The sequence below is a fragment of the Schistocerca piceifrons genome, chromosome 5, assembly GCF_021461385.2.
Source record: "Schistocerca piceifrons isolate TAMUIC-IGC-003096 chromosome 5, iqSchPice1.1, whole genome shotgun sequence".
Taxonomy (NCBI): Eukaryota; Metazoa; Arthropoda; class Insecta; order Orthoptera; family Acrididae; genus Schistocerca; species Schistocerca piceifrons.
Window position 1 is genome coordinate 474,907,488 of NC_060142.1, and position 12,637 is coordinate 474,920,124.

Consider the following 12,637-nt stretch of genomic DNA (forward strand, 5'->3'; position numbering starts at 1 on the left):
ACTGTTGACCTTGTAATCGGAAAAGCTACAGGAGCGATAGTGGCATGGCAAATGGTCAAGTGAGACAATGAAAGAAAAATGAAACAAGGTCTGATATTGATAGGGAGCAAGAGAAGAAGACAGTTGCAGTGAAATGTGGGAGCAAAGTGCGAAAGTTTCGGAACAAGGTCCTGAAAGCAAAACAAATATACCAAAAAAAAGAAATGTTTACCCTCTTTGCTACTTTAGTATCCCGTTGTGGGTGATGCATGCTACAAGAAGATAAATGTTCACAGGTAACAAAGAACAATAGAAATTTGTTATTAAAACAGAGAGTACACAATAACATTTGGCTCCAGATAGCAACTGAAATGGTTTCAGAATGAATATAACTAAAAATAATCCTGAACTGATGAAAGTTTGTCACTAGCACAATAATAGTTCTTGAAGGTACTGTGTGAGTAGACAGTCAGTCATGGTAAAAGAAACGCTACCTTAGGCAAGATCTGTATATGCGACTCTGGCAGTGTCTCATGTTCCAACTGACATGCACTGTGTTCTGACAAATAACTCATGGAACATCCAATGTCGGGTATCGATATCAAGATGTCGAGTGTCGATGTCGAGGTAGAGACCGTAACCTGCACTGACTGACAAGCTGCAATGTAGTGTCCAATAAGGCTGCCCAGTGGAGGAGTACTAGGAAGTTATGTAGTATCACGTGGCTCTTGGGTGTGAGTTAGTGCTAGGAACAGCAGCACTATAGCATTACATCTAGTAGGTGTTGTGTCCCTGGATAATGCAGCTGCTGTCACAAGCAGGATGGGCTGAAGATGAGCTACAGGTGCCTTGACAGGGTGGCAACGTGCATAGAGTACTCTGTTGTGTGCCATGTGTCTGGATCATAAGGTGCCAGCTGGGTGTCACACAAGCATCTTTTCATTCTGTACTTATGATGTGGCACACAAAACCATGCTGTGTTTTATTTGAATTGGCAATACTTCAAGCTGGTAAAGGTAAGGGGGTTAAGTATTGCAGGAAGTTGCTTAAACAGGTTGTGGATGTGAACTTGACCTGACACTGTATTTTATGGGCGATGAAAATTGGCGTAAAGCAAAGCATATGACTATAAGAGAGAGATGCTGAATGAAACGCATTTGGCTGTCAAGAGAGCAATATGTGATTCCTTCAATGACTACCATGGCAGAATATTATCAAATGATCTTTCACAGAACCCAAAGAAATTCTGCTCGTTTTTAAAGACTGTTAGTGGCACCAAAGTTATGGTCCAGTTCCTAGCGAATGAGACGTGAACTGAAATTTAGGGTAGAAAAGCAAAAGCTGAAATGCTTAACTCAGTTTCCAAACGTCCCTTTGAAAAGGAAAACCCAGAAGAATTGCCCCAATTCAATCCTTCTACCACTGAAAAGATGGATGAAATAAGTGTTAGTGTCAAGTGGTGTTGAGAAACAGCTGAAATCGTTAAAATTGAACAAATCTCCAGACCTTGATGAATCCTTGTCAGGTTCTATACTGAATTTGCAGCTGAATAATCCGCTCTCCTAACTATAATCTGTCATAGATCCCTCAGACAAAAAACCATGCCCACTTCTTGGAAAAAAGCACAGCTCACACCCATCTTCAAGGAGGGTAGTAGAAGTGATCCACAAAACTACAATCCAGTATCTTTGAATTGATTTGTTGTAGAATCTTAGAACATATTCTGAGCTCAAACATAATGAAGTATCTTGAACAGATTGACCTCCTCAGTGCTGACCAGCATGGATTTCAAAAACATTGATCATTTCACACTTTTCTCACATGATATGCTGATTGGATCGTGGCAGCCAGGTAAATGCAGTATTTCTTGATTTCCGAAAAGCATTTGACTCAGTACCAAACCTATGGGTATTGTCAAAAGAATGATCATGTGGAGTTCCAAGTGAAATTTGTGACTGCATTGAGGACTTTTTGGTAGGGAGGACACAGTATGTTATCTTGGATGGAGAGTCATCGTCAGACATACAAGTAACTTTGGGTGTGCCCCAGGGAAACGTGTCACAGGCTTATTTAATCCATGGGAGAGTGTCATAGAGGTACTGAAGGAAATTAATTGGAGGAATCTTGAAAACAGGTGTAAACTATCGTGAGAAAATCTATTACTGGAGTTTCAAGAACCTGCTTTAAATGATTAGTCTAGAAATATATTAAAACGCTCTACGTATCGCTCACATAGGGATCATGAGTATAAGATTAGAATAATTACTGCTTCCCCAGAGGCATTCATACGATTATTCTTCCCACACTCCATATGTGAATGGAACAGAAAGAAACCTAATAACTGGTATAATGGGACGTACCCTCTGCCATGCATCTCTCAGTGGTTTGCAGAGTATAGATGTAGATGTAGGTTTTCACCTTTGTAAAGCCACAGCAAGCTGAAAGAACGTTTGGTGGTAAATGATGTTTTCCAGTGATGAGGACATTCACACAGGACTTCTTGAATGGCTCCAGGACTGAGGAATGGACTTCTGTATCAAGGAACTGAGATAGGATGGTCTGACTGTTTCTTTGCAGAGACTTGGTGACTGTTAAAAAATAGTTCCATGCATCTGTGTCACTTTGAAGTATTATTTGACCGACCATAGTAATGTGTAACACTTTTGGAAGTCCTCTTTTAGGTGAATCTTTCGCTCACTCTCTACCTTGTAGTGTGACACAGGTTCTGTTGCTGTGAATGCTTGCTTTAGCTTGTGAGTGTAGATTATGACAGTAATTTTGAGCACATAATTATCAAAAGTTTTTTCACAGTGTGTAATTACCTTAAATGGGCCATGATATAGTGGCTGAGACAGCTTTCCATTGGCATCATGGTGAACAGAAACTTGCTCACCTGTCATGGAAGATGAAAGACTCTTTCATATCATAATCCTTTGATGTAGCTGGGCACTGCTTTTGGATCTCACACAGCAACAACTGAAACAAGTTCAACACTTCAATAGAATTGGATCATGTATGAGGAAAATTCTGTAGGCAAGTGAAACACTACACTTGGGTTTATCAATAGACAAGTTCAGTGATCAGCAAAGTGGGGTCAGATTTGAGAGCAGTTTGGAAAACAAGCACAACAATAGGTAACAAAACAAGCAAGACAATAGGTAACTTTTTTGTCCAGCAGTTGGATGTGTGGCATGTTGACATTGTAGGCATTCCTTTAAACCATTTATTGTGAAGTGGTGGGCTGTTGTTTGCACCCTGGATATGTCAACTACTGCCCACAGAGCGTTACAGATAGACCTCATCATGCAGTGTACTACTGATGTGTGTCACATTCACGGTGCAGATAACATCATCACCAATTTTCTGTCCCAAATCTGAGATGTTTCTCAAGACAAGACCATGGCCCATAGTTCCATTCACCATGCATCAAGAAATTTTTGCAGACCATATAACCGTATCCACCCAGACGTAAAAGTGTTGGTATGATTAGTGACAGATAGGTTTGTGTGGCCCAATGTTTAATACAACTGCTATCACTGGATGTGGAGTTGCCTTGCATGCCAGTGTTCAGAAATTAATTACCATACCCAACCATAACTCAGATAGTTCCCAGATCCCAAGAAAAGATTCTGTCACATCCACTTGGGCATCATTGGACCACCCTCGGGTTCTGAAGAATTCTGTTACCAACTTTTGATCATTGATAGAACGTCTTGGGTCGAAGAAACTCTCCTGTATTACAGCACTGTCGAATTGATTGCATACATCTTCATGGAAAGCTGGATTGCTTGGTTTGGTGTGCCCAGGCTGGCTACCACTGATCAGGGCCTCCAGTTCAAGTTGGGTCTATTCGACACCCTATGCTGACTCCGTGGGATTACTCACACACAGATAACAGCTTGTCACCCACAGAGCAACAGCCTTATAGAAGTGACCATGAAGGTGATCCTAATGTGCCATACCGGTTCGTGGACTGAAGTGTTGCCCAGGATCCTCCTCAGCATTCGATCCTCATAGAAAGAAGAATTATGTGCCTCCCTAGCAGAGGTGTTGTATGAGTAACCACTAGTCCTACCATCTGACTTTGCACAAACTTCTACAGATGGCCTTCAACAAGAGCTACCAGCTCTGTTGCAGTGCAGCTGTGCACTATTCAGAAGATGTACTTGCCATCTCTGGCTCCCCATACACCACCAAGGTATTCATACACAAAGAACTCTCTCCATGTGAATTCGTCATGATGAAGGATGACACGGTTTGGGCAGCCCTGTAGCTGCCATACACTGGTCCATGTTGGGTACTCCAATACTGGCCACAGACATTTGTTATTTGCTTTGTGTCAAGTCCATGACAGTCTCCCTCTCCCATCTCAAGCCCACTTGGATCCTGCAAGACACTCTGCATACATTGCAACCTGAGGATGACACCTCGGTTGACACTTCTGGCAACCAAAGCATACTGCAGCTTCCTACCACACACAGCAGAGTTGTCTCTCAGTGACTGATCTCCTGCTGATCTACCATCACCATCAGCCTCAGTTTTGCCATCCAGGTTATGCTACAGCCACCCACAAAATCCACCTTGTGCTGTACCATGTGTACACTAATGCATCAGTTAAGTCAACCACTCGAGAAGCGACCCAGCCGTGCCCACTCACATGCCAGCCACAATACTGCCAGTCAAGAGCATCTGCGCCAGCTGCACACGTCAACACAGCAGCCCACAGTGCTCCGCACTCCTGTTGGGGCCTTTCTATGGGAGAAAAAATTTCAACACTGTCTCCAGAGCCCCCCTGCCATGATAAGAGAATGATCTTTGGACTTGGCAGAGAAAGAGTGGTGCAATCTGGGTGTTGGTCCAAGGAAGTAGCATTCACTCATGTGAGCTAATAAAGTTTATGTTGATTTATGTGCTGCATCATTATTTGTGGCAGCATAAATACTGGCCTGTACTATGATCTTCCTATGCCAACACATAATTGTATTTGTTCACAGTCCACCACAAACAAAAAAACTAAATAATCCCAAACTATTTTCATGTTGAGACTACCAGTTGATTCATGCAACCTGAAGAAGTTCATCAAGCATCCTCTATGTAGTAATTGTTTATGTTGGCTGTAAGATTAGTTTAACATAATTGTAGCTTATAGAAGTGTATATATTTTTCACTTTCATAATGTATTACATAAGCCGATAACTACTAGAATATGAACATTAATGGCTAATCAAATGTGGTAGAAGTATTAGTACAGTACCACAAATTTCAGTGTTGGAATCTAAACTGAGACTGTTAATTATTGAAATACTGTGGAAGTATATGAAGACTGTTACAATGTTTGTTGCATATTGATTCTCTCCAGGAAGAAGATAAGCTACTATTGTGTGCTGCATGTTGGTGCATTCCTCGCTGTTTTGGTTATTTACTAGTTCATCTGCATCAGACTTCATAATAATGCAAAAAAAAAAACAAAAAAAAACTCCACAAATCTAAATATAGTTCTTTTTCATTGCAGTGCTATGCAAATTGTTTTAATATTGCTTTTCTTTTCATTTTGAATCATTTTTGTAGGCATGTTCTTGATACGATTCAATGTAGAGAACAGGAGAACGTTTTAAGATTTATTATTCTTAATTTTGCTATGGTTTTTTGGTCACTGCATGACACATGACTTGTCATTCCATGATAATATACTTTTAGTTAGGATGTATCTCAGAATAAGAGTTACATTCAGTATACACTGCCAGGGAAAAAATTAGTTCGTCTGGAAAGATGATGTCAATTTTGATCTGATGACAGCATATGCCACCTGGCAGATAGTAGACATAATGATAATGGTTGCAATATTGTCCATCAACATATAGCATAGTGGCATAGCTGCCAGAGAGTCATCTGTGTCTATCCTTTAATAGGGAATGCTCACAGCTAGAAGCTCAATGTAGTGTAAACATGTAAATCAAGCAGGCAACCACACCATGGAGCTGCACTCGTGCTTCCTACAGCCACCTGAGTTAGTTTGAAGGGGACAAATTGTAGCCTTCCAAGTCGTGAAATGATCCTTTCAGAGAACTGCCACACAAGCTGGTCATGCTGCATCTGTTGTGCAACGATGCTGGTGTCAGGGGTCATGTGAAAATTCTCACACACATAGTCTGGGAGTCCATGCAGCAAAGACACCCACCAGGATCGTCGTACTGTAAGGACAGGAGTGGCAGATCGTACAGCACACATAAGAGGACCTGTGGTCCCAAGTGTGTCAGTGTGAAGTGTTATGAGCAGATTATTAGCAGCAGGAGTATGGGCACACACATCTCTGGCCCATCTTTCATTCACACAACAGCATCGACGTGCACAGCTCAATTAGTGCCATCAGAGGATCACTTGAAAGACGGAATGGAGCAGTTGTCTTCAGCGGTAAAGCAGGTTCTGCCTGCACACAGGTGATGGTTTTTTGTGCATATGACAGAAATCTGGTGAGTGCTGTCTCATAGAGTGTATTCATCCAAGATTCACTGGCCCCACCCCAGGTCTTATGATCCAAGGTGCGATAAGCCACAACTCTTGTTTGCCTTTTGTGTTTCTGGGGGGGGGGATGCTAACCAGCACTTCGTATGTGCAGAATGTTTTTAGACCCATTCTTTTGCCATTCTTGTAACAGGAAGGTGATGGGTTGTTCCAACAGGATAATGCTCACCCATACACTGCCCGAGAATCTCAGTGTGATCTACAAGATATGCAGCAACGTCCTCGGCCAATACGATCTCCAGACTTGTCTCTAATCGAGCACATGTGGGACATGATGGGATGAGAAGTGACTCGTGCAACGTGTCAACCTACAGCTCATACACAATTACGTGAACAGGTCGAGCAGGCACGGCTTAACATATCCCAGAGCAGTATTCGTCATCTGTATGATCAACTAGATGCCAGAGTCAGTGTCCGCATTGCCAACTGTTGAGGCTACACCACGTCAATAATGTGGGTGTTCGAGCATGGGTCAATACGTGGTAGCTCAGAACTGGTTGTGCTATTGATCTATAATTGTAATCATTTTGTGTACTCCGTATGCACTGTTGCAACAATATATAAAATTTTTCACTTCAGTGGGTTTCAGATAAGTTCATGTTCAGGGATGGATGCAAATTATGTAGTTCTCCTGAAATAAGAATGACAGACTTCTCTAATACTTTTCCCCACAAATCTTCTCACATTGCCATTTACTAATTGTGCCTCGTGATGCCAATTGAGGAGCTACTCAACCGAATAGTAGCGGCTTCGGTCAAGAATAGCATCTTACAACCGGGAGAGCGTTGTGCTGACCCCACGCCCCTCCTATCTGCATTCTCCACCGAGGATGACACGCCAGTCGGATGGTCCTGGTAGGCCACTCGTGGCCTGAAGATAGAGTGCTTATAATACAGATATACTCTAAGACACAAAGCAGTGCATCATGAAGGAATCGTCCAAAAGATGTGATGTACATGTACAGACAAACAAATTATTACAATTACAGAAAAACTGAATGATTTATTCAAAAGAAAGACCTTCACAAATTCAGCAAGTCAATAATGCACTGACCCTTATGAGAGCATTTATTTGGCTTGACATTGTTTGATGGAGTTGTTGGATGCCCTCCTGAGGGATATCATGCCAAATTCTGTCCAGTTGGTGCATTAGTTTTCAAAATCCTGAGATTCGTGTTGGCCCCTGCCAATAGTGCTCCAAATGTTCTCAGTTGGGGAGAGATCTGAAAACCTTCCTGGCAAGTCTGAAGACAAGCAGTAGAAATTCTCATTGCCTGTAGGCAGGAATTATGTTGCTTAAATGTAAGCCCAGATGGCTTGCCATGAACAGCAACAAAATTGGGCGTAGAATATCATTTACATACCACTGTACTGTAAGAGTGCCACAGATTACAAGAAAAGGCATCCTGCATTGAAAAGAAAGGGCACCCCAGACCATAACTCCTGGTTGTCAGACCTGACGGTGGGTGACAGTCAGGTTGGTATGCCTCCACTGTCCAGGGCATCTCCAGACACGCCTTCACTGATCATCAGGGCTCAGTTTGAAGTGGAAGTTATCACTGAAGACAGTTATGTTCCAGTCAGTGAGATTCCTGGCTGAAGACATGTCTGGAGATCCCCCAGACAGTGGTGGGATACCAACATGTCACCAGACAAGCAGGAGTGATGGTCTGGGGTGCCATTTCTTTTCATAGCAGGACCCCCTTGGTTGTCATCCAAGGAACTCTTAGAGCACACAAGTTCATCAATGATATTCTGTGTCCTATTTTGTTGCTGTACATGGCAATCCATCCTGGGCTTACATTTCAGCAAGATAATGCCCAACTGCACACGGTGATAGTTTCTACTCCATGTCTTCATGCTTGCTAAACCTTACCTTGGCCAACAAGTTTGCCAGAGCTCTCCGTAATTGAGAACATTTGGACTATTACGGGTATAGCTGCCCAACCAACTCAGGATTTTGACAGTCTAACATACCAATTGGACATAATGTGGCATGATGTCCCCCGGGAGGACATCCAACAACTCTGTCAAGCCTGCGCGAGGGCCAGAGATGGACCAGCACATTATTTGACTTGCTCAATTTGTGAAGCTCTTTTTCTTGAATAAATCATCCATTTTTTCTGAATTTGTAATCATTTCTTTGTCTGTACATGTACATCACATCTACTGATTTCTGTCCCATTTGGATAATTCTTTCATGGTGCATTGGTTTTTTGTCATAGAGTATATAAATAGTTGCCTGATGGTTACTACTACTGTTAGAATGCAATATTAATGAACTTTATTCATTCTCAATGAGGTTCTAAACAAAACTGCACATTTACATTACATCAGTTGTTGATTCAACAATAATGCCTTAAACTCCTTTTGTCTACAGAAAAGTACAATGCAACATTGTCACAATCTTGTAGCCTCCATTTGAATCAGAAAAGAAATAAGATTGTGTATATATATTGAAATAAACCTCGTGTGAATACAATTAAAGATAATACAAAATTGTTAAGGCTTTCGTGGCCACTTGTTGACAAACTGCCTATTGGCTTCTGTCTTGAGTTCTTCGGCCGATGTTCCTCTAATGATTTTGTTTTTGATTTGGGGTCACCTATTGTAGATGTTGAGTGGGCACCACCGGCAATGGAGGATGAAGCTTTGACAAAGCCAGCCACTTGTGCTGGCGAACCGTCAGTAAAATCATTAGATGAATGTCAGCCGACGAACCCGAGACAGAAGCCAATAGGCAGTTAGTCAATTAAAGATAAATTTATAAATATTTACCTGACTTCTCTCAAGCAGTAAAGATATTGAGTTTGAATGAAGCATGATTAAATTGAAAAATTAAGTATGATAAACATCATCTAAAATTTATCAGCTTATGCAACTTCTTAATTTCAGTGATTCATTATTTGTTTTGGACTTGGGATCAGGTACTGTGAGCTTCCTTTTTTTCTACTTATTATAAAGTGTGGTGAAGCACCTGACAATGCATGTCTCATCTTGTGCTCCCGGTTGTCAACTAAAACTCTGTGGTGGCCAGCACTGCAAAACTTTGTACCAGTAAAGAAGTATAATTCCACATTGTGACGATTTTGTAACCTCCACACAAAATAGAAAAGAAACAAAACTGTGAGAATATATTGAAATAAACCTAATGTAAATACACTGAAATATAATTTTATGAATATTTGCATAACTTTACTCAGGTGGTAAAGACTTTGGGTTACTATTAATATCTAACATTACAACGTTCAAACTTAACAGCAAAATTTTGGATTGATTTTGGATCCAGCTGATTAAAATAAAAATTAACTACCATATACCTTATCTACTATTTATCAGTTTATATGATTTCTTCATTTCAGTGATCCATTATTTGTTTTTGATTTGGGATCACCTGTTGGAGATGTTGAGTGGGCACCTTATTCAAGTACTGTTCTTGCTGCAGTCACTAATGATGGTAAAGTCCACGTTTTTGATTTGAATGTCAACAAATATAAACCAATTTGTGTCCAGCCAGTTGTATCAGCAAAGAAGAACAAACTGACGAGACTATCATTTAATTACAAGTTACCAGTTTTAATTGTGGGAGATGACAGGTAAAAAATAAAATAATAGCAAATAAATGTAAGGAATGAAGCATGCCAATAAGATACAAAAGTCTGCTTAATGAGTTGCCATAAGAAGAGGTGTACCAGTTTATACTCTTACCCTTATTGTTTTTTGTATATCCTATGTGTGTTTTTCTTTATTTTAATACTGTTTATGTACAACTGCATTTTATTATTATTATTATTATTGTTTATTTTATAGCCTTCATTGGACCACTCTAGTCAAAAATACAAAGCTGTAAACAAGTTGTTACACAGGGATACAATTTGGCTCAACAATAACTTAATACAATATTTAGGTAATATAATTATTGGAGTCTATTCTTATATGAAAGGTGTTTTGCTCTTCTGTCTGTCCAATATTTCTTCATTCTTTCAGATATTTTCTTTCTTTCTTCATCTGAGACCACTCTGTACTCCTTTTACTGATTTTCATTTGTAGTCTGGTTTGCGGGTCTTGCAGTATTCTGGTTCTCTCTGTCTTGTTTTTTAGGTCATCTACTGTAATTTGGAGTTCTTTTATATCTTACTTAATTTCTGTGATCCATTTTATGTCGCTCTTGCTATTCCACAATTTTTGTATTATTTTTTTACTAATTCTGTTTTCTGGAGTTCTCATCAGATGTCCAAAGAATTAGATGTGTTTCTTCCAGATTGTGCTCATGATTGGTTCTATTTTCTTATATACTGTTTCATTTGATGCTATTCTCCAATGTCCATTTATTTTATACTGTTTATTTATACATGTCCTAATTATTATTCTTTCTATTTTTAGTATTCTGGCAATTTCTGCTGTATTAGTTGGTTTGAAGATAGTTTCAGCTGCATACGTTATTTCTGGTTGTGTAACTGTTTTATAGTGTTTTAATTTTGCATCTATAGATAGGCTTTTTTTTGTTGTATGTAGTTTTGGTAATGTAATTTGCGTAGTTCAGTTTTTTTATTCTATTCTGCCATGATGGCTTCTCATTTAGATTTTATGTTATTATTTCGCCCAAATATTTAAATTTATCAACAATTTTGATTTCCTGTTCTCCTATTGTAATTTTGTTTGCAAGTGGTGGATCAGTTAGCATAATCTCCGTTTTTTCAAATGATATTCTAAGGCCTACTTTCTCTGCTATTTCTTGTAGTGATTTCACTTGTTGCCTGGCTCATTGAACGGTGTTGGCTAGGAGAGCAAGATCATCAGCGAATCCCAAGCAGTTTAATCTAATATCATCTTTTGCACTTCCAATTCTTATCATCTTTGAATTGCCCTTGTACCATTCTCTCATTATGTATTCCAGTGCACAGTTGAACAGTAATGGTTATAGGCAGTCACCTTGTCTTAAGCCTGTTTTTATGAGGAATGGTTCCGAAATTTCTCCTCTAAACTTCACTTTTCATTTGGTGTTGGTTCGAGTGAGTTGTATTAGTTTAATCAGTTTTGGATGGAGTCCTAGATTTCTTAAAATTTTTAATACTGAAGGTCTGTGGAGACAGTCATATGCCTTCTTAAAATCTACAAATGTTATTGCCAGAGGTTTGTTCCATTTTTTGTAGTATGCCATAATCAATTTTAAACTAATTATCTGCTCTGCACAGCTTCTCCATGGTCTGAAACCTCCCTGATATTCCCCTAACTCCTGTTCTAATTGCTTCTTGATTCTTTCATATAGGATCTTGGATGGAATTTTGTATGTGCAATCTAGGAGAGAGATTCCTCTGTAGTTGTCTGGGTTGCTCTTATCTCCCTTTTTGTGTAGTGGGTGGATGATAGCTGTGGTCCAATGTTCAGGGAATCGTTCTGTTACCCAAATTTTTGTTAGAACCATGTGTAAGGAAGTCTTGACTGTGTCACTTGCATATTTCCACATTTCAACAAAAACCTGATCTTCTCCACATGGCTTATAATAATTTTGTTCTTTAAGAATTTTTTCTACTTCTTGGAAAGTTGGAGGGTCTAGTTTGTTAGGTTTGGTTTTTATTGGGGTATTTATGTTGATTTGTAAGAGTTCTTTGGGTTCCTCGCAATTCAGAAGTTTGTTAAATGCTTTTGCCATGATTTCTGCATTTTCCTTGTTTCTGTGTGTCATTCTTCCATCTTCATCTTTCAGTATTAGTGTAGGGGCCTCATATTGTTGTAGTTGTTTCCCAAAGATTTTATAGTAGTTCCTGGATTTGGTTTTATGATAATTACCTTCTATAGAGTTTATAATATCTTTATGGAATCCTCTCTTGATTCTTCTAATATTTGGTGTGAATTTTTCTCTTTCATTTTTTAGGTTGATGGCATTTTCTTCAGTTTTATGTGTTTGAAACTTTAACCATGCTTGGTGTCTATCTTCATGGAATTTGTCACATTCTGATGTCCACCATGCATGTTTCCTTAGTGAGTTCAAGAGAGTTAGATTCTCTGCTTCTTTTTTTAAGATTAGGCACTAGTTGTTCTAGATCATCTGTTAATTTGATGGTTTGTGTTATTTGTTGGTATTTATTATTTTTAATTAGCTGATGTGGGTCAAACCTTTTTATTTTATTAATTAT

General features: G+C 39.4%; 1 protein-coding gene across 1 annotated transcript in view; it reads left to right on the forward strand.

Moving 5' to 3' along the window:
• LOC124799087 (dynein intermediate chain 2, ciliary) overlaps positions 1-12,637 on the forward strand; it is a 260,121-nt gene that overhangs the window by 219,543 nt on the left and 27,941 nt on the right. The window contains exon 10 of the mRNA XM_047262625.1: positions 9,863-10,096. Within this exon, the coding sequence (XP_047118581.1) occupies positions 9,863-10,096 (234 nt within the window). The remainder of the gene's footprint in view (positions 1-9,862; positions 10,097-12,637) is intronic.